The 26,962-nt window shown below is 49.3% G+C and overlaps 3 protein-coding genes across 3 annotated transcripts; 1 reads left to right on the top strand and 2 right to left on the bottom strand.

Moving 5' to 3' along the window:
- Positions 1-671: 671 nt before the first annotated feature.
- On the bottom strand, positions 672-3,550 carry LOC137869126 (RING finger protein 228). Its single transcript, XM_068706323.1, has one exon. It carries the CDS (start codon positions 3,029-3,031, stop codon positions 2,261-2,263), a length of 771 nt encoding a protein of 256 aa, XP_068562424.1. The 5' UTR covers positions 3,032-3,550; the 3' UTR covers positions 672-2,260.
- A 1,845-nt stretch (positions 3,551-5,395) lies between these two features.
- Positions 5,396-15,040, top strand: sgpp2 (sphingosine-1-phosphate phosphatase 2). The gene is made up of 5 exons (XM_068710298.1): positions 5,396-5,712; positions 6,735-6,896; positions 12,061-12,240; positions 13,792-13,881; positions 14,389-15,040. Exons 1-5 carry the CDS (start codon positions 5,488-5,490, stop codon positions 14,935-14,937), a joined length of 1,206 nt encoding a protein of 401 aa, XP_068566399.1. The 5' UTR covers positions 5,396-5,487; the 3' UTR covers positions 14,938-15,040.
- Positions 15,041-15,397: 357 nt separating this feature from the next.
- On the bottom strand, positions 15,398-26,578 carry farsb (phenylalanyl-tRNA synthetase subunit beta). The gene is given in 20 exon segments (XM_068706308.1): positions 15,398-15,651; positions 15,653-16,382; positions 16,725-16,872; positions 21,206-21,358; positions 21,667-21,714; positions 21,717-21,783; positions 21,951-22,043; positions 22,295-22,375; positions 22,463-22,670; positions 23,268-23,329; positions 23,518-23,569; positions 23,877-23,938; positions 24,036-24,106; positions 24,203-24,311; positions 24,411-24,561; positions 24,650-24,765; positions 24,837-24,909; positions 25,544-25,698; positions 25,928-25,983; positions 26,486-26,578. Coding segments are annotated over 20 exon segments (2,574 nt in total). The 5' UTR covers positions 26,544-26,578; the 3' UTR covers positions 15,398-15,570.
- Positions 26,579-26,962: the final 384 nt, after the last annotated feature.

The following is a 26,962-nucleotide window of genomic DNA, read 5'->3' as shown; positions in this document are numbered from 1 at the left end:
GCCTCGCAGTTTATTATTAACATATTTGAACAAAAATGTATTTACCTTTAATCAAGTTTAACCAGAAGTTTACACAACTGCTGCACGAGAGGCTCAATCAAGCTGACACGTTATTAATAGCGCAGCACCATGAGTCTACCAGTAGGGGGCACATTTGATCCTTGAGCCTGCTAAGCACTGACACACACTGGTTTGATATTTAACATGTGATTCCTATTTAAACACACACGACGTGTTGTACTTGTGTGCACGTGGGCTCGACTTGTTCACACACTCATCGCGTACTGTATGGAGACAAAAGGAAGGAAGCAGCCTGATATTCCACGTATTCCTTTATTACTGAAATGTGTATTTTTTTAAATGTATTTTATGTATGTAAAACAGCACATAAGGAACATTTCTCTGTGCAAATACTTTTTGGTACTTCAACAACAACCACAGATATTCTCATTAAAAACCCAAACGGTCCTCTGAAATAAATACAATATATACGCGTATACATTTAACAAAAAAAAACACAAAAAGAAAGGTATTTTACCTCGTTATGGAGGGTGAAAGTGCATCATCTAAAAGTTTAAGGGATTAAAACAAGGAGGGGGGGGGGTTAAGAATGATGTTGACTTATTGTTGCTTTATTCCCCCATGCAGTGAGGAGGGAGACCATGAGTGTGTGTGTGTGTGTGTGTGTGTGTGTGTGTGTGTGTGTGTGTGTGTGTGTGTGTGGGTGTGTGTGTGTGTGTGTGTGTGTGTGTGTGTGTGGGTGTGTGTGAGGGCAACAAGTGCTCACATTAAAACCATGTGTCCGAAAACCATGTGTCCGAATTCTACAGGAAGGTGGAGGGGGGGTGGGGGCAGAAACACAACACAGGCGTGTCAAACACATAAGGTCTTCTCTCCATATTAAATAAATAGATTATACACACACACACACACACAGAATTCACCAGCGGGTTCACAGTAATGCTGAGAAGCAGTTTTAGCCTTTTTGATGCATTTGTTAGTACTTGTATTTCTGAGGGGAGAGAAAAAAACAAACATATAATGTGAATTTTATGAAGTTTTTAGTTTAGGCAGATGTAATATTTGCATGGTACTGAAATAACACAAACATGAATCTCTCCTACAGCTCTTGATGTTAATTAGGACTCCTGACAATCTCAAGAGGAACCACAGAGACTCCGCGGTAGAAGCCGTCCAGGAGAACAGGACGCTTTAGATGTTCTCACGCTTTGTGAGGAAGAGGAGGAGTGTGCGTGGCGCCGAAGGTGGGCCTGGCTTAAGGCGTCTATTGTGACCTCTCTTCAAAAGCCGCATGCAACGAGACATTTATCATAAGTGGAAAAAGAAAAGGTGGCGATTCGAGAGGCAGAGACTTCTGTTCTTCAGCTTGAAGTGACGTGACAGAAAGAGGAAATCTCGGCCTTTAGACGCCCCTCCTGAAACACAAAAGGTCGTGACCTTTCGGGAGCCTAACCTGCACAACGAGTAGCCAAACAACTTTCAAAAACCCACAAGCGGATCCCTTCGAGAAAAAAACCCCCAAAATAAAACCTGGAAGAGGCGCAGTTGTTCACGGTGAGAGGACAGGAAACGGTGGCATCCTTCAGGGGGAAAAAACAACAGTTCAAGCACAAAAAAGATTCATCAAGAAAGACGGACGACGCCTCTACAGTCCTGCTATGTACACCACCTCCTGCTATGTACACCACCTCCTGCTATGTACACCACCCCCTCCTCCGGGGAAAACCTAAATCCATCAGAGGTGAACACTGTTAAATATCTGTACAGTACATTAGTGCTCGGGTTGAGATATAAGAGTGGATCCTGGTGGACAGTTATCATACAGTGAGTGGCATTGTGGGAGATGCATATCATTTATAGCAGGAAAGGGTGGAGGGGAAAGGGAGAGGGGGAGGGGGGGGGGGGAGTCGAAACCCTGGAAATAAGCACTTCACTCACATCCAGTCAAACCAGCTGAGATCCAACTACCAGGGGTCAATAGTGACAATTCAAGTGCACGATTTAAGGATTATCGAGGATGATGTCGGCCTGCTGCTCCAAACAACACGAAGGCCTTTTGGGTGTTTGCTATATAAGAAAAGGCCATTTTTGGACGAGATTTTGATTCCCTAGAAAAGGTAAAGGGCGCGGGAGAAACGGTTGACAGTATTATGTACACACTCACTCACACACGCACACACACGCGCACGCACGCGCACACACCAGCAGCCTGCGTCCAGAGTCAGAGCCGGCGGTCGCGTCAGGCGTTTCTCCGGGAGTTGCTGGTGGCGGACGAGCGGCCCGTCTCGTGATCCGGTCTGTACTTGAGCCAGCAGATGAGCCACGTGACCACCACCGAGAACATGGCCAGGATGCTGGCCACCGACAGGCAAATGGGTCCCGCCGGCGAGGGCGGGATGCTGTGGCTGTGCACGAAGATCAGGCCCATGAAGAGCAGCACGAGCATGGAGAGGAAGGAGAAGATCACGCACACGCAGCCGGTGGTCAGCGCCACCCGCTTGCAGCTCTGGCAGCTGTCGTAGCGCACCGAGTCCTGGGAGAGGGTGGTGGCGGTGGACACGGTGGTGGACGGGGTCGCCTGGCTGACGCTGGACGTCCCCGACGCCTCCTCTCGGCGCAGGGCGACGAGCGCCGGGTGCAGCGGGGGAGGGTACGGCGGCAGCGCGTCCTGGGGCAAGGGGTCCGAGTCGATGTAGAGCGGGAAATCCTCCGTCACCTTGGTGTTGTTGGGCAGGTTTTGGATCCGGTAATCCGGCACCGGGGTCCGGTGGCGGCAGACGGGGCAGCTGATGCGCCACGGCCGCTCCTCGCGCAGATGGAGCGTGTTCAGGCACTCCTCGCAGAACGTGTGCAGGCACTCGAGGATCTTCGGCGCGCGGCGGTCGAGGTCGAAGTAGTTGTAGCATATTTTGCACTCGTACTCCTCGTAGGGGAACGCAGAGGAAGCGTCGCCGGGGGGTTCCGCTCCGCTCGGTGCCAGATCTACCTCTGCCATGTCATCTCTCGCCATTCACGCGCTCCGGCGAACACAAAGGGGAGCTGGCGGACAGATGCTGATGACGGTGCACGTCTCTCCTCCTCTCCCCCTCCTCTTCTCCCCGCTCATTGAAGCGCCATCATCCCCGCAGACATTGTTGATGTGGGCTATATTCTTTTTTTATATTATTATATATCCATTAGCCTGTCCCCTCAACTGTCGCGCGCTGTATTAAAGAGCTGCTGCCGCTCCGTCCAAATGATCCGGATCCCGAAAAGAACAACAACAAAAAAAAAAACCGCTCTCGATTCCTGCTGGGCTGTGTGGGAATAGATGATGTAATGGTGGTGACTCCGAGCATCCCACAAAGAGAGAGAGAGAGAGAGAGAGAGATGATGATGATGATGATGATGATGATGATGATGATGATGATGTGTCGCCGTTAAAGAGAGAGCGTTGTTGTTGTTGTTGTTGTTGTTGTTGTTGTTGTTTCCAGTGCTCTCTCTCGGTGTGGATTCACGCAATTGCGTACAGAGCATGCCAGGATGCGCTAATTTGGTCAAACGGGGGGGGGGGGGGGGGGGGGTCGATTCGCCGTTTCCGGTAACAACGAGCGTCTTAAACTCAACGTGTTCCAATCAAATACTCACAGAGAGGAGGGGGGGGGGGGATGTTTTTAACACTTTACTGTTCACAAGAGACCAGTGAGTGAAGTAAAGCATGAAGTATTATCAGAGTTAAATATTGTGTATTCAGGCATGAAATAAGTATTTTTCATATTTGTACTACAACTCCATCACAGCCCTGCATTGACATTTTACTGAAGTAAAAGTGCTGTACATAAAAAAATGTAGTACTATATCTATACTCACAAGTAGAAGTACTCATGTAAAATGGCCCCATTCAGAGAGTTATTTATTCTAACTATATGTATTGGAATATTACTACAGATGCATTAACTTTATACACTGTTGGGTAATTTAATACAACAATGCATAGTTTAAAAAAGTCAGTGTTGTGTGAAAAGTATAAATGACAGCAGTCAAATAAATATAGTTTGGTAAAAAAGTATATTTTTCCTCTGGGTATAAAGTGTCATAAAAAGAAAATGGCCTCAAGTACAGGAACATTCCATAAATGTTTATTATAGGATCATGTTGCTTATACTGCACCGTCTTACATTACATGGGGTTGAGTGGAACAATGGCAGTATATTATTCAATTCATATAATAAATAGGGAAGACAAGTTTATGAAGAGACTTTAAAGTTACACATTTGTTCCATAAATCATTTGGAGCTTCAGGCATCTCATGATGCTGGTCTATATGTTGTATTTGAACACTGTAATAAACTAAGTTGGACTTAAAAGAAGATACTGCTCTTTCTAAAAGCCTGTTCTAATCCTGAAAGAATCACAAAGGAAGCTGCAGTCAGCTGACAGCAGGTCACTGAATTGCTCCAATGATGGGAAACCCCGCGGTTAAATTCTCCAAACTGACTCACGCTCACAAGATTGGGCTCTGAAGCTGACGGCTACAACTTCTCAGTGGAAGTTTTGTTCACTCTGAGACTGAGCAGAAACACTATAAAGTCCTGATTTAACATGTTGTACACCAGGTCAGGTATGTGGTTGGACTTCAGCGCTATAGGCCTCTATACCTGCTGACGTGACAAGTGACAAATGTTCTGTTCAGTCCTACAAGTGGCAAACGTTGTTAATAAACAGTTTTATAACATTTAAGGGGAACGCACACGTTGACACGGTCCTCTTCTAGACGCACATTAAGCCTCACCGACCCAGAGGCACTAACTTGACCTGCAGCTGATGTTCCATTCATCACATGGTGAAACAACAGATTGCTGGATCTCTTGTTGGCGGGCGACTGATAACAAAACAGCAGCAACGCAGTAAGAGCCTGCAGCCGTTCACAGCCTCATGGTGACGGTTCAGAAGCTGATGATGATGATGATGATGATGATGGAGAGTCTTCTTTTAATACATGCAGTCTTATTTTGCCACAATTTACTGCAACAGCTGTACGCAGAATGACCCGTTGCACTCTAAACTCCATTATTTGGCTCAATATACCATTATATATATATATATATATATTATAAGTGACCATATACAATATTTCAATGTCATATCTCATGTTAAACAATACATTTGGTTTAGGACCACTGATTGGCTCTTACTTTATTGCCCCTATACTTTACACGTTACTTATTATGGGCAAGGCGTTACATTGCAGTCACCCCGGCTCCTGCATGCTCTGAATATTTTTGCGATAACGGGTGAACCATCCCCGGATAAAGGTCGGACAAAACTTGCAAGGCTTACCTGTTCGGCCTCCTCCACTATAGCCCCGCCCCGCTGCGCACACCTGCGTCGCACAGCAGCCGCACCTGTACGGAGCTCCGCGCCTTAGCCCCGGTGCAAACATCGACCCTGAGTATAGGATCAGAGCCCCCCACCCACACCCCTGACATGCTGCAGCCCTTGGCTTACCTCCACGACTCGGAGCTCGTGGCCCGGTTCCAGAGACGATGCGGACTCGTCCTCGTCGAAGCCGCGCGTCACGATCGCAGTCGAGGGAGGACGCGCGCTCCGACTGGAACCCCGGTCCACAACGGCGGACAGCGGGAGGGAAGTCCGGACCACCAGGACCAGAATTCAAACTTTAAACACAAGGAGAACGGGTGTGCTGTTAGTGTAAGTCTGACAACATGTGATCCACTAAATGCTTTTAACCTTTAAACGTGATTTTAATAAAAAAAAAAATATGAACCACATTGTCCATAACTATTTGCATTGGATTCCCTCCACGTGTGAGATTAATTCAAAAGGAATAAATGGACTAAAGATGTTGGTTCTAGGAAGTAAGAGCTACACGTGCAACAGGTTTACCCGCCCAGTAACGGATTTTAATAGTATGCAAAGCAAACCGGCTTTTCTCGTTCGTCCGGGTGTCTTGAGTCAGCCACGAGATCCCCATCGTGCACAGTGCCAAGCCGCGTGGAATGTTTACGTTCTTCCTTCTCTGACGCAAACTATTCATGTTGGGGCCACTGACGAGGTGAAGAGGACCACAGAGGAGCTACTCACAGGCCCAGATGTTGAGGATGAGGCTTGACGCACGTGTGCAGGGAATCCTTCTGGGTGGTGTTCAGCTTGGACATTTATGAATATGCAAATAGACAAATTAATTTCTTTTAAAATTCTCCAATAGCTGCAAAATAATCGTATATATTAGGAACAGAAAGCAAATGTAAATGTAGAAACTGACTTCAGATGGATGAGTTAGTTTTATGACTCTCTTAAAGGGGCATTGCAGTTTACCCCGATGATGTCACTATGACATCATCGGGGTTATCCTGGGTTGGGCGTGGAAACTATACATGTGACAGGAAGTCTGCGTCATGAATTGGAGGTGTGGAGCTTGAAAGAAGTGTGGAATTTATTGGAGGCAAGGGGGGGGGGGGGGGTTTAATGAAATAGGTCGAATGCATTGCATCATGGGAAAAAGTAGGATCCAGCATTTTTTTCTGGAACTTGACTTGATGGAAGTTGTTCTTCCCAATTATCTCGACGAACCCTCATCAGAGCCGGACATCGAACGTAATGGTCTTGGCAGTCGGTCCCGGAGATATTAAGATAGGATGAGACGGGATTTAAGACTTCGGAAGTCTCCGGTGCCGTCGCCTTTAGTGTCAACCTGTGTTTGTTCTCCGCAGGCCTGCAGCAGACCTCAGTACGAGGTGAGGAACTGGCCTTTGCACTTCCTCTTTCTGTTCTCGGCGGGCCTGGGGCACGAACTGTTCTACATCACCTGCCTGCCTTGCATCCACTGGAGCCTGGACCCGTTCCTGTGCCGACGCCTCGTCAACATGTGGACCGTAAGTCACGGCTGGACCGGTCCCCGATGTCCGTTTTTCCTTCCACAATGCCACCTCTCTTCTCTCTGCTCTTCATCTCCCTCTCTTCACCTTTCAACCTCCCTTCATCCCTCTCCCTCCCCCCCTTTCCAGTGACCTGTCTCTGACACCACCATGTTCATATATATCCCCCCCCCCAGGCCTGAGGGGCCACCGGGGCCAGCCTGACCGGGGTCCCTTGACACGGCGAGAGGCCACACACAGGGGGACTCGCTACCGAAAATAAAAAAAGATGTTTACTCTGACAGAATCCAGCACATAGCGACAAGACGGCCTGAAAACCCGTCTGACACTTCATGGAGACACACAGTCGGCCGTCTCTACACCCTCTCTCCTGCGCTGTGCGTGATGGGCAGTGTGTTTTTGTGCCCTTTGTGGCCCCCGCCTCGAGCGCTGGGTGGCTGCCCTGTGTCTGAACCCCTTGTTTGGACCCCCACTCACCCCTCTCACCCCCCCCCCCCCCCCCCCCCCCCCCCCCCCAGGGGGAAGAGACACCATTCTTCTGGCATCTTGGCTTCACCAGGCCGCTGTTTGAACTCCTCTTTAAACTGCACATAAACACCAACACACACACACACACACACACACACACACGCACTCCCCGCCTTAGCCTCCTAAACACACTCATTGCCCTCCCTCTAGTTAGACATTACCAGCTTCACTCTTGTGTTCTCCTCCCTCCCTCCCCCTCAATCTACCAGCAGAGTGTTTTATCGGCCTCATCAGCGCTCTCTCTCTCTCTCTCTCTCTCTCTCTCTCTCTCTCTCTCTCTCTCTCTCTCTCTCTCTCTCTCTCTGGACCGAACATTTGGTCCGTTGGCCCTCGGGGCGCATCGCCCTGCACTCCCAACTTCTAACAGCACCCTGCCATTGTGCCGGTGGAGTTATCTGAGGGTTCACGGAGGGGATCGAGCGTCTCCGTCTCCGTCTCGCACGCAAAAAAAATAAAAACCCTGGCAACTCGCTCCAACATCTGAAGTGCACCCATGCCCATTTAGACTTGTATGCATGAGCGCACACACACACACACACACACACACACACACACACACACTGCAGGTCCATCACTGACAAAAACACACTCTCATTATACCCCCCCTTCCCCCTCCACCTTGTGTCCTTCACTACTCTCTGTTGCCTTTTCCTTGCAGGGTGACTTTGGTTGACTTAGGAAGCGGTCGCTGTCATTAACCATATGGTCATGAATTACATCGTGTCGTACGGCATTACAGTAGAACAGTGGTATGCAAATCGTGCACCTACCGTGCTGTTTGGAATCTTATAAAAAACCATCCAGTCGTACACAGAGGGCATGAACTACGACAGCAGAAGACTGTTTAGAGAAGGCGCCGCATTCGCTTTATCCCCAGAAGACGAAACTTGATCGGCCATCAGCGACGGCGACCGGAGGTCAGCATCCGTCCGTCTGCGAATAAACAGACAGCGTCGGCAGATAAAATCATCTAGAGTGTGGCATAAAAGATTGTCTACTCACAGTGACGATGCTAATGTGTTGATGTCTAGTATGATGGAAGATGGCCCATTGTTCCGACGACCCAATAGTCCGAAAAAATGTCCCATTCTACCGAAAGCCCACTTGTCTGACGGCCCGTTATCCCCAAAAAACAAACGCATATCGCTCCAAAAATACACACTCTCCTTGCCACATGGCTAATTATTATGCGTCATCAGACATAAACCTCACCAACCCAACCAATGAAGGCGACGGGTACTAGCCAATCGAAAGCACAGCAGGCTGGATCATGCCTTTGCTATAGTAAAAAAAAATATAAATATATAGTACCTGGGAAGGTCCGATGATGTCATTCTGCATAATAATTAGCCGTGTGCTTCTGTTTGTTGCAGGGAGAGTGTGTATTTTCGGAGCAATGGCCGATTTTTCGAGATACAGTATTAACAAGCTGGGACATTTGGGACTATTTGGGACTTTTGGCGTTTCTGGACAATGTGCCGTACTGTTTACCACGTTCACTACCTTTTGTTTAGCTTTGTCCAACATTTGCTAATTGGCATTTAACACAAACTACAGCAGAGGCTGATGAGAATGTAATTAGTTTTGCAGGTACAAGTATTGAGCAAATTGAATTTTTGACCCGATACGTGTTATTGTTAGCATGCTTGACATTGGCGTCAGCTGTAGTAGTAGCCCCGCCCCTAAAGCGTACCCTGATTAATCGTCTGCTTTACTAGTTTGAAGAAGAAGACTGTAAACTAGAGATTGAGACCATAAACTCATGTTTACAATGTTTACTGAGGGAATAAATCAAGAGAGAAGTAGAGTCATTTTAGACTAGACTTCTATACAACCAGAGGAGTCGCCCCCTGATGGACACTAGAGAGAATGCAGCTTTTTTTTTAATCCGCACAACTTTAAGTTACCAGTACCTCGTTGTTATGCATCTCAAAAGTATCAACCAGGAACCAAAATCAGCCATCAATCATGTTGCTGTGGCACAAAACAAACATCTTGTGTGTTTTCTCCACCCTGCACACACGCACACACGCACACACACACGCACGCACGCACGCACGCACACACACACACACACACACACACACACACACACACACACACACACACACACACACACACACACACACACACAGATCCACATGTTGACAGATCAAAGTCCAAAGCTGCACTGGCGGCCTCGATCAATACACTTATTCACGAGAAAACACACACTCAAGCACAACTCTCCCTCTCTGTGTGTGTGTGTGTGTGTGTGTGTGTGTGTGTGTGTGTGTGGTTGCGTGTGTGCATCTTGACCTGTCTTTAACTCTTCCATTTATGTGACCAGACTGTCCCTGGGTCAGTCCTTTTGATGTGACTTGCACAAAGACACCAATGAGACGCTGGCTCATGAGCCAGTTGAATATAATGTTTGTGTTGATGGTGTGCAGGGGTGGGGGTGGTGGGGGTGGGGGGTGGGGGGGGTATCATATCATGCAAGCACTTGAACTGGGAGGCAGATTCATTGTGTGAAGGCAGGGTGGGGGGCGGGGCACAGTGTACAATGTGCACACAGTATGGCTTGTTGTGTGAATACACGGTGAATGCACGGGGTCAGACGCACTAAACGGGTTCACCGCTGTCCGTCCTCTGTTTATTGTCCCACTTCATGGTGCCAGATATTCTGTCTGGGTGCACGCGTGTGGATACGGTGCGTGTAGATGCAAATATTTGTAATAATAAACTCTATATTAATGCATTTGTAGAGGACAAGGAGAGATGGAAAGTAAGGATTGAGCTTTTTGGTAAAAACAAAACATTATTGTTGGCAGGTTTAATCTCATTCGCTCTATTATTCATGTGTATTTTGCTCTCAAAAGAACATAATTATGTGGACACTCTTTACTGTGTGCTTTTGTGGACGCTTGGTCAAAGACGCTAAATTCCAAGTATGGAGGTAGAGACCGGAATGGAGGATGTCGCATGCTGTACAGACTGTAAAGCCCTCTTTTGCAAATTTTTGATTTGTGATATTCGGCTATAGAAATACATTGCATTGAATATAGTTGAATTTGAGCAGGCTTTGGTTGCATGCAGGTAAACTGTCCCTCTGGTGAGCTAAATAGGCAGAGCGCGTTGACCGGAATGCAACCTGAGGACCATCATCCGACGATGATTTAGCTTTTTATTGGTTGAAAATTTGTAAATTTGTAAATTTGTAAACTATCTGTGAAACGACCCAGTCGTACAGGTCGATGATATCTCAGAGTGTGTGTTTCCAACTGTGTGTCAACAGCATGATGTTCATTTAGTACATTATTTAGAGTCAAACAGACCATGGTCTGCCTGCATACGGCGTCTCTACGTCACTCCTCCGCAGTCCAAATATGGTGACTTCCGTTTAACGGTTGCAAAAGAGCCAAGATGGCGACAGCCAAAACGCCAAACTTGAGGTTTTCAAAAACGGCAGTCCACAAAACAATAAGTGACGTTACGACAGTCGTAGGGAAGAACTGGCCTGCACCGAACCCTGAACTCAACCATCCATCCATGCACCGGAACACTGACTTGGAGGGCAAGGCTTTACCGCCCAATATTTGGACCTCACCGTTGTGCCTGAATGGGAGCACATCCCTGCAGCGATTTGTTCCAAAACCTCTGCCTCCACTCTGCAGTGCAGTCTATTAATACCCACAGTTTGGGGGAAAAAAAAGAGAGAGAGTGTAATGTTCACATACTTCCTCCCCCGTTCTGTGTGCCCCATCGTCTCCATATCTGTGGGCCTTTTTTATACGTCCAGTGTTCACGGTTTAATACATCTAATTTGCCATGGGAACGAGCATTTCCTGACTACAGTGTCAGTAGAGATGGTAATGACAACCTCTCCATCCTCTCCCTTTAAACACACACATTAGCGTCCTGAGCTCGCTCTCGCCTCCCCTGCTCCTCCTCGCCAAGACAGCCATTCATTAAATATACAAGGCAGCAGCTTTAAATAAACCTGGAGCCGGAGCAGGGCCGGCCCTCCGAGGGGCCGCTGGGGGATCTCATGAAAGAGAATAGGCAGCACATTTTGGCAGGGCGCGCGCACACACACACACAGACACACACACACACACACACACACACAGACACACACACCTTGCACTGAGTGTGTCATTCTGTCTGACCCGCGCCAGCTGAAGACGCTGTGTCAGCAAATCCGGCCTTCTTCAATTCTCAGTTTCTTACAATAGATTTTGTTTTCTGTACGACTGCAGCGTCTGCACTTTATACCAGGGGTGGGTCTCCACTCTTACAGTCTTCTTTTCTTTTTCTTTTTTTTTTGGAGTGGGAATGGTGATTACTTATTTATGAGACTGTGTGGTAAGTTTTAGAGCACAGCCTTATCAGGATTTTGCTTCCTCTACTCATTATTGTATCATCATCATCATCATCATCGTCAAAAGTTTACATTTTGTACTACCTCATCGTTTGCAAGTGCCTTCATCATTGCAAGAGGTAATAGTAAGAATATAATATAAAATAGAAGTCATTTTGTATCAATTCTGGGTGTTTTTTTCCCCCAAAAAAAACGGACTTAATGCAACCTTAGAAATAGAAAGGCTACCTGGATCTAATAAGAGACACTCGGTCCCCTCTCCTCCCTCAGTTGGTGATGTACGTCGGTCAGGTGATGAAGGACGTGCTGAAGCTGCCTCGCCCTCTCTCGCCCCCCGTGGTGAAGCTGGAGCCGCGCGTCGACGCCGAATACGGGCTGCCGTCCACCCACGCCATGGCCGCCACCGCCATCTCCTTCACGGTGCTGCTGAGCGCCCCGTCCAGGATACAGGTGACGCGTCGCTGGTTTGAAATGTTGCTCGGTAGCCTAATGCGGAACAAACCTACGACACGGTTGAGTCATTTGGAGACCATTGACATCCAGGGTTACAACCACACCCCTGTCTGGTGTGGAACAGTCATTTTAAGTAGACCAGGAGAAGGTAGGCCATGTAAACCAGTTCCATTTGCTGAAGAAGAACACAGACACGGTTGAAAGCTCAGCAAAGCTAGTAAGTGGGGATTTAGCTAGTAAGTGGGGATTTACAACTAGGATTCGGAGTGTACGTTTAGCCCTAACGGTGACAATAGGTATGTCGTCAACTGTGCTATTAAATTGTCACTGAAGTTTATGGATTTAAGATCAGCGAGGCAGCAGTCGGCGTTAAATCGGTGGATCGGAAGGAGCCGCTTCTCGCTCGGATTACAGCGTTACAGTTTTGAGGCACTGGGGAGTCTGTGGAGTGGGAGCGGAGTGGGACGGAAGGGAGTGGCCCCGCTGTCCATCACGGGGGTCCCGACTGAGCCGTTGGACAATGGGCAGGGAGTGGGCGGGGCCAGCAGTCACCATCAGTCACACACACCCGGCCCGCTGTTTGGTCTTCTGATGGACTCGACCGAGTCAATGACTGTCAGTCCGCGTCTCCTCCTCCTCCTCCTCCTCCTCCTCCTCCCGACTCTTCCCCTCTTTACGTCTCCACTCTTACTGCAAAGTCAATAAAACACTCAATCGTAGGCCGTCTTCATCACGCACTGTGTTTTAATGACGGATCCCCCGGTTTACAGCCTCAACAGCTGTCTGCTGTGATTTGTGGTCAAATCACAGCAACTATTCGCCTATCCTTTTTTTGGAGGACAACCCCCCCCCCCCCCTCCACCCACCGCGTACAGTAGAGCACTTAACTGTGGCCTGGAATTCCTCCAGGATTCCCCCCTGACCAGAGAAAGAGCCGTAGATGAGTAGCGAGCGGCTCCTGAATGGGCCACAAGGCCCTCGGGGCAGATCGCCCGGTTCCCCCCGGAGCAGGTCGGAGGTCACGACAGTCAATCACAGAGTGACCCTCCCACCCCCCACCCCCCTCCTCCTCCTGTCCCTGGCATCCTTTGTGGCCTTTCAAAAAAAACCTCTTCATGAACTACCAGTGAATAGGCTTCCAGCTGCAAAAGACAGGAAAAGACACAGGAAGAAAAAAAAAAAAAAAGGCAGAGAAGGAGGGAGGGGAGGTGAATGAATACACAAGGCCTCTCTTCTCACTGTTATTGAAATGGAGGTGGTGGTGGTGGTGGTGGTGGGGGGACAAAAACCTGCTGCTTAAGGTAAAAGGAGGGAGGGCAGAGAGGATGGAGAGACAGAGGAGGAATAAAGGAGCAGCGGCTCGATGACAGGCGCTACGTCACCCTGACACACGTCGCCATTAATTAAGAGGATTTAAAAATAACAAATAAAATACTAAATGACACATTTTTATTTATTTTTTTTTTACTAAGGAATGTTTTTAGGTTTTTTTACGGTCACAGGTTTCAGCGTTTGGTTTTGTGATCCTAGTGTGTTTGTGTGTCCCAGTTCCAGTTCGAGGTGGGTCTGCTGATCGCTCTGACGCTGTCCTCTCTGGTGTGTCTGAGCCGCCTCTACACCGGCATGCACTCAGTGCTGGTGAGCTAGTCCCCCCACACACTCTCACACACACACACACACACATATATACATATACTGCAGCATAAAACATTGACAGGATTCATAATTCATCAGCGTCTGGTTAGACTGTCTGGCTGAAGCTTTAGTCCAGGACACCTTGGATTAAAGTGTTTTTTAGATGAGTTATGTTAAAGTGCATATTTATCACATTTATCAGGGCTGAAAGTACTGATTCATGAGGATTCTTCTTTTTCCTAAATATACAAAAAAATGTACATAATAGAAAATTATTTACCGTTTTTGGGAAATATGCTTTTTTTTTTGCATTCGTGCTGAGAGTCAGAAGAGAAGTTTAATACTTCTCGAATATCTGCCGGCTGAAAATAATGCTAAAACCAGCGGCTAGTTAGCTTAGCTTAGCACAAAAAGTCTAAAATAAACAAAATCCACCTCTGAAGCTCACCAACACACGAGTGGTTTGGATAAAGACGTTTTTAGTGACCTGTCGTCTCATTGTGCTTTCAGGACGTGATCTGCGGCGCTCTGATCTCCTCCGTCATCCTCTTCCTCACCTACCCGTACTGGGAGGCCTTCGACCGGTTCCAGCTCACCAGCTCCGTCTCCCCCGTGGCGGCGCTGTCGCTGCCCCTCCTGCTCAGCTACACCTACCCGGAGCTGGACCGCTACACCACCACGCGGGGCGACACCACCACCATCCTGGGAGCCGGGGCCGGCTGCTCCGTGGGCTACTGGGTGAACCAGCAGCTGGGGCAGACCTTCGAGCCCCAGCGCGGGGCGCTGCCCGTGGCCTTGCCCGCGCTCACGGCCAACGCGTTGGCGCTAGGTGGCGCCCGCTTCCTCGTGGGCGTGGCGGCGTTGCTGGGAACTCGGCTGGTGGCGAAAACGGCGAGCCTGCGGGCGCTGTACTCGTGGTACGGAGTGGCGGGGAACGACGCCGGTGCCAGGAGGCGGCGGGAGATCGAGGTGCCGTACAAGTTCGTCACGTACACGACGGTCGGACTCGTCAATTCCATATTAGTCAACAGAGTGTTCCTTCTACTGGGGCTGCTGTGACTCCATGATTTGAACTCGCCATAGAATGTACCTTCTATTTATTTCAATGTTGTTTTTTGTTTTACACGTTAACCCAGCTGGGACCGACTCACAAAACTGTAACTGAAAGCAAATAAAAAGATTTGATCTTTCTTTGAATGACGTAGTCACGGCTGTAACACGGTGTGCAATGAAGCTACTTCCCTGTTCCTTCAACCGGGAGCCAGACGTTGCTCAAACCAGCCGATGGAAACCGGTTCCACCGAAACTTTGCCGTCGATCTGAGCATCTCTGTGTTCAGGAGCAGCGCGGCGCCGAAGGAGTTAACCTTCTTCTTCTTCTTTTTGCTACAGTATAGAGTTTGAAGGAACGCCGGAGCGCCTGTCAGAATACATCTACAAGACGCGGCTTGTTATCCGGCTAGTCTGTGTGCGCCCGTTACCTGATATGAACCAGAAAGACATAAATAAAGATTCAAAGCTGGGAGCCAAAAGTTAGAACAGCTTTATTTGATGCTTTGAGGGCTATATTATGTGTGGAAGCAAAAACAGATGAGGGGACCTGAGCTTCCTTGACTGAACACTGTTTCATATAAAAATCGCTCATCTTTAGCCAAAAAGAAACCAGCTGCTACCGTTCAGTGAAGCCGTGACTCTAGATCTTATTGAAGGCGGCCACGTCCACGGACTGAACGTGTTCCTCGAAGGCGGTGATGGCTTCCTCCAGCAGGTCCGTTGCCCACCTTGTCGTCCTCCACCACGCATCCGATCTGGAGCTTCCTGATGCCGTAGCCCACGGGGACCAGCTTGGACCGCCCCCACAGCAGGCCGTCCATGGCGACGCCGCGGACGAGCGCCTCCATCGACGCCATGTCCGTCTCGTCGTCCCAGGGCTTGACGTCGAGCAGGATGGAGGACTTGGCGACGAGCGCCGGCTTCTTGGACTTCTTGGCGGCGTACTCGGCGAGGCGCCGCTCCTTGATCCGGTCCGCCTCGGCGCTCTCGGCCTCGTCGTCCGAGCCGAACAGGTCCAAGTCGTCCTCGTCGCCGGCGACGCGGTCCTCGTCCTCGTCCGCCGTAGCCGGGAGGACGAACCGAGTCGTAGCCGACGGGAGGCCGTCTCTCTCCCTCTGGAAGGACCTGATGTGGTTATACCAGCGCAAGAGGTGGCGGAAGGTGGAGGCGGGAGCAGAGGGGATGGCGTCAAACACCGCCGCGTCAGCCTGGGACGCCGCGAAGCCCTCAACGTAGCTTTTGTCCGCCAGAAAGTCATCGAGCGCTTTGAGGCCGGCGGCCGCGCTCACGTCACCGAACACGGTTTGTGTGGAAGTCGGACGGGAGGAGGAGGAGGAGGAGGAGGAGGAGGAGGAGGACGGCGGTGGCGCCCGCGACGGTTCGGGGAACGTATGCTTGAAGACTTCCTGCATGGGGACGTCGTGCGAGAGGAGGGTTTCGGCAGTGTGGCCACTGGAAGAACCAAGGCGACAGGTGATGAGTCACTGGAGCTTAATTAGCATGCAGTTACACCACCACGGCACAAGTGGCCTAAATTAAGAGCAGGCATGCATGAACAAGCCCACACAAACCACTCGCATCACAAACACAATGGTCTTGTTCACTTTTAATTTTAGCAAAAACTCGTTACCGATGCATAAAAAACACAACGACACTGCAAAGATTGGTCTTTTAGTTCACGTCATGCACACTTCAACACCAAATTCATCAAGCCTCGTGTTTGTTTCCCGTCTGTACAGCGGTATAAACTGCTGCGTATGCGTTAATGTTTAGGGTTTAGGAAGGTGGAATCACAGGAAGGGCTCGATGTCCATCTCCAGGGCGGAGCAGGGCATGGTCAGCTCGAAGCGGCCGATGACGTCCGGGTGGAGGACCCCGAGACGCCCGACGCTCCTCCCACGGACGAAGATCTCCGCACAGCGACCGGGGAAGAAGGTGGAATCTGAGAGTGAGAGAGAGAGAGAGAGAGAGAGAGAGAGAGACAGAGAGAGAGACAGAGAGAGAGAGAGAGAGAGACAGAGAGAGAGAGAGACAGACACAGAGAGAGAGAGAGAGAAAGAGAGAGCGAGAGACAGAGAGACAGACAGACAGAGAGAGAGAGAGAGCGCGAGAGAGAAAGAGAGAGCGAGAGAGAGAGACAGACAGAGAGAGAGAGCGAGAGAGTGTGAGAGACAGAGAGACACAGAGAGAGAGAGAGACAGAGAGAGAGAGACACAGAGAGAGAGAGAGACAGAGAGACACAGAGAGAGAGAGAGACACACAGAGAGAGAGAGAGAGAGACAGAGAGAGCGAGTGAGAGAGACAAAGACAGAGAGAGAGAGACACAGAGAGAGAGAGAGAGAGACAGAGAGACAGAGAGAGAGAGAGAGAGAGAGAGAGAGAGAGAGAGAGAGAGAGAGAGAGAGAGAGAGAGGAAAATAATAACTTAAAGTGAATCATTATCCTGAAGATTATTGGATCTTGATAATATAACCGCGGCTGTGAGGCCACTTCAGCACCTCCACCTGGCACCGACTGCTACGTATTTTACTTCACAAGCTTTTATTAAAATCACCCATCACCTCCACCAGCCTGTTGGGATCCTGACAAAACTATTTTTGCCAGCGTGTTACTATCTAACATGCCATCTGTCTGATCTGGGTGCTTCTTGGATCACGTTTCTGTGGCTGTAGAGTTACAACCAACACTTGAAAAGCGTGTCGCACTTGTAGAAGCATCAGTGTTTCTTTTAGAGAACGGGCGACATCGCGTCGCAGAGATGAGTCGATCGCACGGCGTGGGCGGCGCCGTGAGCCGCCCTTCTTCTTCCCCGATGTGTTCATCCACCGTTTCATCTTCCACGTCTAGAAATCCGGTGGTCTGGTCTGTGTGTCGGTGTCGGGAATGAAGGTCACTACAGTCCAGATGGGATTTAAAAAAAACAAAACAAAAAAGCCTCCATCGACAGCGAGACGCTGACCAACAGACAGAAAGACGGACTTGTCAGAGATTTCACAAGATATGGGGGGGAGGGGTTGCCATGACAACAGCCCCCCCACACACACACACACACACACAGAGAGAGACAGAGACATGGCATTCTCCCATGGTGCACTGCTCCCTCCCACGCTGCCTTGCTAATGGGTTCCACAGCCCACTGCATAGATGCTCACTCATCCCTGTGGATGAAGGCTCACAAATCACAAGGACTGTACATTTTGAGAGACAGAGACAAAGACACAGAGAGACAGACACAGAGAGACAGACAGAGAGACGGAGACAGAGGTTCTACCATGTATTTCAGTGGCCTGTTGTTAGGTGTGTTAATATCTGCCTGCGTTGGTTCTCGCGTCACCTCTCTTCGCACCATGAGCGATGCCATGGTAACTATATAAATAGCTCCGGTACATCTTAAATAACCAATCAGTCAATGAAAACCCTACACTCTTCTCCCTCTCCCTCTCTCTCTCTCTCTCTCTCTCTCTCTCTCTCTCTCTCTCTCTCTCTCTCTCTCTCTCTCTCTCTCTCTCTCTCTCTCTCTCTCTCTCTCTCTCTCTCGGCAAAGCTCTCAGTGGTAACGGAGAGTCAGACGGTTGGATCAGATAACTAATATAACCGGCTGATGTTGCCAACGGATTTAAAGCCATTTCAGACGAAGGTTCTCACTGGATCAACATAAAGAAAACTGTAGTTTAACGTCACGCCTCCTCCTGCAAATCAGTGGCTTTCATGGACGACGAGTTCAAGTTTCAATAGCAAGATTTAGTAGCTTGTTTTCAAGGCTTTTTGCTTGTTGAAAAGAACATATTTCTGGGCTAAAAGGGTGAAAATCATCTCGGTGAAAAAGGGTGATTCCAGGTCTCGTTTCCATCATTTCATTTCTGTGTTATTGCCCAGATATGGGAAAGCGGCGACATCTTTAAAACAATCCACTGAAGACACACGTGTCCAGAATATTCCGTTTCAACCAGTGATGCAATGTAGTTGTTTTTTTTTTTTTTTTAAAACAACCGTGGAGGATGTGGTGCATTTGTTGGGGACTATTTTCAGCTGCGGATTAACACACATACATGTGTTGCTGTACGTAACACGTGGGAGTCACAGATAGCGACTAGCTGGTGAACTATACGGAGCATTCAGCAGCTAAAAGAGACGGATATCTCCCCCAGGAGCTAAAAGAGAGTGAATATTGGACAGAAATATGAATAACAATGCTTCTCTCTCCAACTGCTGCATGTATAAATAAGCTACATTAAAAAAAGGTTATGACATGTCGGCGCTAACCTTCCAAAAACACACACAGGCCGAACACTTAGGGTCAATTACTGATTAAAATCACGTGACCATGACGGTGTCTTTCCTGACAAAAGAGGAGTGTGGGTCGAGACTCTGCATTGGACACAGTTGTTAAGTGAAACAAGGGCGTCTGTCTCTTAAGTGGTTTCTTCCTCCACTTCTGATCCCCTGACTCCTTGTTCCATCCCTCCTCCTCCCTCCTCCCTCCTCTTCCTCCCCCCTGCTGAGTGGAGGTAACTCCGCTGACATGTATTCCCTCAGCAGGGAGTGATGAGGAGTTGCTGATCCTCACATCCTGAGCGTATCTGCTTCAGGTGAGCTCTTAGACCGGGGGTCACAACCTCGTAATGGGGTCAAGGACACGCTGACATATGTGGTGGAGGTGGGTGGAGGTGGGGGTGGGGGGGCTAATGGTGCATAAAGCGTGGAAAGAGCGGAGTGGGAGAAAGTGTGTTGCTGCACTGCATTAGTGAGCGCTGTGAGAGCTTCTCCTCTAAAGTGTGTGCCTGTCAGACGGACGGTCCGAGCACCCGTGGGTGGGGGTGCTGCCAGTGTCTCGCTGCTCTGCAGTGGGTGACGTGACTCCCGAGCTCTCTCCCACTCTGCGGACCGTACACGCTCTCTTACTTACCTTCCCCCCACCACCACCACCACCACCACCACCCCTCTCTCTCTGGTCTCATCTCATTCCTTCTTCCGCTCCACCCACCCCCTCCATCAGCCTCCCTTTCTCCTCACTGATACTTGAGACCATTGATTTGCAGTCTGAATGAGACACAGAAGATAACCTAAAGAGTGACCTTGGCAGAATGCATGGAAAGGAGAGAGGGAGACAGAGAGAAAGAGCGACAGAGACAGAGAGAGAGAGCGAGGGAGACAGAGAGAAAGAGACAGAGCGAGAGAGACAGAGAGAGACAGAGAGTGAGAGAGACAGAGAGCGAGAGAGACAGAGCGAAAGAGACAGAGAGCGAGAGAGACAGAGCGAAAGAGACAGAGAGCGAGAGAGACAGAGCGCGAGAGAGACAGAGCGAGAGACAGAGGGAGAGAGACAGAGCGAGAGAGACAGAGCGAGAGAGACAGAGCGAGAGAGACAGAGAGCGAGAGAGACAGAGAGCGAGAGAGACAGAGAGCGAGAGAGACAGAGAGCGAGAGAGACAGAGAGCGAGAGAGACAGAGCGAAAGAGACAGAGAGCGAGAGAGACAGAGCGAAAGAGACAGAGAGCGAGAGAGACAGAGCGAAAGAGACAGAGAGCGAGAGAGACAGAGCGCGAGAGAGACAGAGCGAGAGACAGAGGGAGAGAGACAGAGCGAGAGAGACAGAGCGAGAGAGACAGAGCGAGAGAGACAGAGAGCGAGAGAGACAGAGAGAGACAGAGAGTGAGAGAGACAGAGAGCGAGAGAGACAGAGAGCGAGAGAGACAGAGCGAAAGAGACAGAGCGAAAGAGACAGAGAGCGAGAGAGACAGAGCGAAAGAGACAGAGAGCGAGAGAGACAGAGCGTGAGAGAGACAGAGCGAGAGACAGAGGGAGAGAGACAGAGAGCGAGAGACGGAGAGCGAGAGAGACAGAGAGACACAGAGAAAGAGACAGAGAGACAGAGAGTGAGAGAGAAAGAGAGAGAGAGAGAGAGAGAGAGAGAAAGAGAGAGACCGTGAAAGTATGGGAAGAGGAAGGACTGAGCGAGGAATACAAAACTGAAATGATGTATGAGAGTCTCTCTGGGACGTCGGGAGCCAAAAATGCACATTTTATTCAGACCCTCAAATCAAACTTTTTCTGATTTCTAATCTCCGCGGGAACGAATGAGACGCATCAGAAACATGAAACCCAACCGGGTCACACACTTCCCTGCCGGTTAGTTCTGACTGTTACCGCACCAGTCGCACATCACCACCCTCTCACGACGGACACAGTTTAACCTCTACGGTCTACGCTGTAGCTCTGCGTTACGTTTCCCATCGTTCCTGATCGGCGGCTCCCTCTCCCCCAGGCTCTCTTACCGTCCGCAGCCTGGATGTGGTATCCGTCCCCGCGGGCCGACTTCACCTCCAGCAGCTGCATGGTCCGGTCCAGCAGGCCGTGGATCACCTCGAAGCCCGGGCTCTTGTTGTAGTAAACAGCGCAGAAACGCCGGCTGTTCCTCGCCCCGACATCTGGTCGGTGGGACGAGGAGACGGGAGAGTTAGGGGGACATTGAGAGACTAGTAAATCAAGTCAGTGCTGGGTTTAAATAGACTCGCCAGTGAGTCAATCCCCATCTGATATATGAAAAAAAGATGCTTTTTGTGTTTATTTTCTTATATTTATTAAGAAGATTGGGCGTCTACGAAAAGCTCTTAAACTAAAATGTATTTTAATGCACAGGGTGTGTGTTGCACGGTGTGTGTGTGTGTGTTCAGCACAGGGTGTGTAAGACGAGACCAGACGATTCCCCCCCCCCCCCCCCCCCCCCCACACACACCTTTGGCGTCGTCCTTCAGCACCACGTCGGATATCTCGAACAGTTTGAGGGAAGCGGCATCTTCCTGTTGGCGGCGATGGTCTTCAGCAGGCCCGGCAGCAAGGTGGTGCGCGCCACCTGGTGGCGAAGAACAAGCGGTGACGCTGAAATACCAGTACCAGCAATACTTCAGAGAGGACAAGAGCGCCCTCTTCTGGAGAAAGTACACTAAAAATCTATAAAATGTATGCATTTTCCTCCTGGTTCACACAACGCTGCTGAGGTAACAGCGCCGCCATCTTTACCTGGAACTCGGCTGTCTTGGGGTTGGCGATATGAACGGCTCTGGTCTCTGAGATCTTCTTTCCGAGCTTGTCAGCTATATCTTCTTTAGAGCACTGTAGGAAGACATTTTCACCGATTACAGGGTGCTAAATGCTAAATGTTTAGCATTTAACTTACAGCGCTGTAACATGTAGTAGTGCCTGTTCTGCAGCAGTAGTTTCCCCCAACGTTTGCTAACATTAGCCACCAGCAAAACCCCCGGAGGGTGAGTTGTTCTGCTTATGAATTCAGCTTTTCATATTTTTCCAGAGGAAGACTCTGTTATTCCTTCTTCCCCTGAAAAACACGCATGTCTTCTTCTTACCAGAGCAAAGGTGAGGGCCTCCGTGAATCCAGCAGCTGCCAGGTCTTGTCTCAGCAGCTCCGTCAGTTTATTCACTGGGAACTGTGAGCATGCAGAGGAAATATATGAGAACACACACGTAAAAATGGTGTTTTGTTCCACACGTGCAGAACAAAGCAGCCGGGTTACCTGGGTGGCGATGGTGTAGGTGCGCGGCGTGGTGTACGGGATGTTGTTGAAGCCGAAGGCCATGGCGGCGTCCTCCATGATGTCACAGGCGTGGATGACGTCGGAGCGCGTGGGCGGGATCTCCACCTCGATCTCGTCGCCGACGCCCGTCACCTGGGAGCGCAGGCACATCTTGGTCAGCAGCCGGGCGATGTTCTCGGTCGACTCGCTGTCGGGAGGGGAACGTAAAACAAGACGGTGGTGAGGATTAACAGCAGCAGCAGCAGCATGAGCCGACAGCTTACGGAGACGCTCGACAAAGACGTTGTCTTTATCGGCATATTTTGGAAACGTAAAAGCTAAAAGTTGAGTAATTCTGAAGATCCTCTGCAGGTCTTTATTCAGGTCTCTGTCACTGAAGCTGAAGCATAACTCTCTCGTCTCGCGTCTCCTCGACCGTCACGTCTCCTCGACCACATCCCACCGAGGTCACGAACCGCTTCGCTTTAGCAGAACGTCTCTAGCGTCGGACTTCCCCTCCTTGTTTCCATCACTCAGCAGAGCTGTGATGATGATCTCCGTGTTGTTCAGGGTCCCCTAACAACAACTGCTTCAAACTGCTTCACCTGTTGTGTTTTTGTCTGCTGATTCCCAACATCGGGACGTGAAATCACCTCCTTTTTTTTTTTTGACTTTTGGGTGTCATTGTTGTGAGTAAAACTCGCCCTCAAACAGAACAGAACAGGGAGCAAACTCTCACAAAACACTCGTTTGTGCAGGTAAGCGAGTTTCATAACATACAGAGGAGTCGGTCCAGATGACTCACTTGATGCCAACTTTTTTGTTGATGAACTCGCTGGACAACTTCTCCTTCCTGTAAGCCAGCTCCTGAAGAACAAACCAGGAAACAACCAGACCAGAGAGTCAGCAGACGGTCACGTGACATTAGCATTGCTAAAGAAGTAGCATTGTTTAATATACATCTACTTCATTAGGGTGAGCTAAAAGCAACAAAAACAGTGTCTATTGCCGCTTAAAGAAAAAGGACACGAGAGGATTGTAGATGAACACATTACTGGATATCTGCAGCTCTTGCCGTCTGGATAAACCACCTCAGCCTCCTCGACCCTGGAAGAGCCCGAGACAGAAGAACACATCACCCTCTCCGTAACACTCCTACTGCTCCTTTTATGGTAGATTTAGGTGTATTTCCATCACTTAACATGAAGAGAATATACCAGTATCTTGGACATAGGACACAAAACCTCTGTGAGAGAAATGAAGGATAAATAGTTTCGTAATATTTAGATTTTAAGTAATTATTGCTATTTAGAGTTGGTCAACGCTGGGCCTTATTTCAAGGTGTTTGAAGATGAAAAGCAAAGAAACGCACGAGGAACATCCCAGCTCTTCTGGTATTTGATACGTGACTCACGTGAAAGGCTGTGAGCAATACTCGCTGAACATGGTCACCATCATGTCCAACACGATCTTCGCCTGGAGGGAACAACAGAAGAAGACAAGGAGTTGACGTCCGTCTTATGTGACTGAACAACACATTGACGGGATTCCTCCGTCGTCCTCTCGGTCGTACCTTAGTCAGGTCCGTGGCCGTGCACTCGACAAAGACGTTCTTCGTCTTCAGGGTGATTTTTGAATGGTCGCCTGGGAAAACAAAAGAAAAACAAAGATATTTAATATCATGAGAATATGTTAAATGAAGCCAGACGCGTGGAGACCGGAGACGGAGACGGCGCTCACCGTTGATGATGGGAGGCATGGACAGGACGACGCCGTTGCTGTCGTAGATGACGGGGTACGCGGGCTTGTCCTCGATAATGTGCAGGAAGTGCTTCAGGTGGCCGTCCGTCTGCGTGGGTCGCAAGAACAAAGAGCGAGGTTAGCGCCGCTCGAAACCGACAAAAACTGCTCTTCTTCTTCTTCTTCTTCGCCGACCGGCAGCCCTCACCTTGTAGAGGCTCATGAGCTGGGCGGCAGTGTACTCTTTGGTCTGGTTCAGGGGCTTGAAGCGGATGTCTCCCGGAGGTCTGGCCGTGTACGTGAAGGGACCGGAGACGGTGTCCAGGTCGTGAGTCCCGATGGCCACCAGGCTCCTCTTCCTGCAGGAGCGCGGTAAACACAGCTACTATGAAACGTCGGCGTTGTGTTGGCGTGTTCTGCCGTGGCGTGAGCGTGGTGCGATCTGACCTGCAGACGTTTTGGTGGAGCTTGTCCTGCAGCTCGATGAAGCTGTCGTAGCGCTCCTGGGTGAAGGTGATGTTCCTCAACACCGCCGCCACGGCATGCGGCCGCACCGCCGCCGTCTGCACGCATCGAATCAGAGTCAACAAATACTCACGTTTACAGGATTCATGAACGCCTCAGGGACACCCACCTCCTTCGTAATGACCAGCTTCTGAGGCTCCCCGCTGACCGGGCTAACGCGTCTGTAGCGAGGTGCCTCCAACCTGCAACGCAAACACAATGTCTGAAGCAACTTCACCCATACTGGAGCCCAGAGTTACTACCAGGAACTTTCATTTTGTGTTGATTCTGTTGGTCCCTGTGGACTAAAGCAGTAGTGTCTCTGAGCACCAGAGTCCCTTTAGAAAACCTCTCATTTTACTGCAGCAGGGTCTGACAGTCTGCCTCCTCTCAGTCCTGGTTCTGGTTCTCCCGTTGCCTCCCTTCCACCCAGCGGGTCCAGCAATACGTCCTGGGTCTCCAGCAGCGTGGCGTCGGTGTTGACTCCCAGCGGGGACCAGGAGGAGCAGGGAGGAGACACTCTCCGCCCCGCTGGAGTCTGAGCTGAAGGAGTTTCTGGTGAACCTGCATGATTTCATCTGGTTTCACCAGAATCCGACCCGGTGGCACCGATGACGAGCGTCAAGAATAACTCTATAGAAACAGACCATCTCCTCTCTGATGGTCTGGTTTACTGATGGAGGTCATGAAGACGCATCAGTATTACATTGAGACTGGTTTCACAACCAGTCAAAAGTTCCTCACAGTAACTTTAAGCGAGCTTCACACGACCTCAAACACACACAGTCATCCATCACTTTAGATTGCCGCAACCACGGCAGGATGTGCGCCACTCACTTGTTCTTGAAGACCTGCAGTCCACGGACCAGCCCCTCCAGACACAGCAGGTCGTAGCGGTTAGCCGGCACGTCGATCTTGTACAGGACGACGTCAGACGCCCCCGATGCCTTGGAGTCGCCCTGCTCTCTGCTGATTATCTCCTTCTCTGAGGTCTGGAAGCACAACGGAGATCACCGGTTACAAGTCAGGCTGGATGATTTAGAAGACCTTCCTCACATTGGGCAATGTGACTCGTGTGTGTGTGTGTGTGTGTGTGTGTGTGTGTGTGTGTGTGTGTGTGTGAGAGAGTGTGAGAGAGAGAGTGTGTGTGTCTGTCTCACACACACACACACACACACACACACACACACACACACACACACACACACACAGTTTACTCACAATTTCATCCAGCTCCAGCCCAAATTCAAAGCACAGCTCGTCAAACTCCTCATCGGCTAAAAGAAGAAGTAAACATTTATTACAAACAAACAAAAAAAAGCATTATTTGTGTGTGTGTGTGTGTGTGTGTGTGTGTGTGTGTGTGTGTGTGTGTATATATATATATACATACATAAAGTGCCCACATGCTGCCTGCTCATATTTAAATGACAGGGGAAATAATGACGCAATAACGTTGACGTCCAACACAAGATACGTCAGAGCTCTAACGAAGACTGCTTTCTCATTGACATAACTACCAGCAGCAATATCTTAATATTAAAACTCATATTTGATAATAATGTTCTTCTAAAAACAATACGTGTCTCATTCAAGACGGTTTTAAATAAAGACAGATAACTTAGCTGCGTGCGCAGCTGCTGCTGCTGCAATGCTAACCGCCAAGCTAATGTTTTCCGGTAGTATTCGGACTCCCTCGATGTTTTGGAGACAAACTGACGTTTAATAACCAGGCGGACGTGTTGTTCGCTACTTGAATATGTCGTTAACGTGACTCACTGTATGTTCTGCCCAAAGCTTTGAAGAGAAGATCTCGTTTCACTCCGACAGTCGGCATGTTGGCTGCTAATCCTCCTCAAGCGCAGCAGGAAAGAAGGACCCCACCGAGCCGGCTGCAGCTGCCCGGGGCGGTGCCTGAGTGAAATGCAGTTAAATTTGTGGATGTTCAGTGTTTACATTTGTGACATGAAATGAGGTCTCGTGTCTTCGCCACGTCAGCTAATAACCATGGATTATTTCGTATGGTTTATTAAGAGAAGTAGGCTACAGAGCTGTATAATATTAAGGAGTTCCAAAGGGGGAAATTTAATTTAATTGAACTAATGTAACCTTTATGTATCTATTTATTTGTTGCTGCATTTCTTTTGAATCTAATATAGCTTTATAAATATATATTTTTTTATAATTAATATTGATTATTTGAATGAGGTGAAATAGGGTAAATAATATCCTTTTATTTAAAAAATACATAAATAA

Source organism: Cebidichthys violaceus, unplaced genomic scaffold, assembly GCF_023349555.1.
Source record: "Cebidichthys violaceus isolate CVI_PGR_0920_01 unplaced genomic scaffold, fCebVio1.0.p SCAF_1, whole genome shotgun sequence".
Classification (NCBI taxonomy): Eukaryota; Metazoa; Chordata; class Actinopteri; order Perciformes; family Stichaeidae; genus Cebidichthys; species Cebidichthys violaceus.
This window is presented reverse-complemented; position numbering and strand designations above follow the sequence as displayed.

Excerpts from the sequence above, each read along its gene's own strand:
- LOC137869126 (XM_068706323.1), bottom strand. The coding sequence starts at position 3,031 with ATGGCGAGAGATGACATGGCAGAGGTAGATCTGGCACCGAGCGGAGCG.
- sgpp2 (XM_068710298.1), top strand. The coding sequence starts at position 5,488 with ATGCTGCAGCCCTTGGCTTACCTCCACGACTCGGAGCTCGTGGCCCGG. Across the intron at positions 5,713-6,734 it reads AGAACGGGTGTGCTGTTAGT|GCCTGCAGCAGACCTCAGTA; the intron begins GTAAGTCTGACA and ends TGTTCTCCGCAG. Across the intron at positions 12,241-13,791 it reads GCGCCCCGTCCAGGATACAG|TTCCAGTTCGAGGTGGGTCT; the intron begins GTGACGCGTCGC and ends TGTGTGTCCCAG.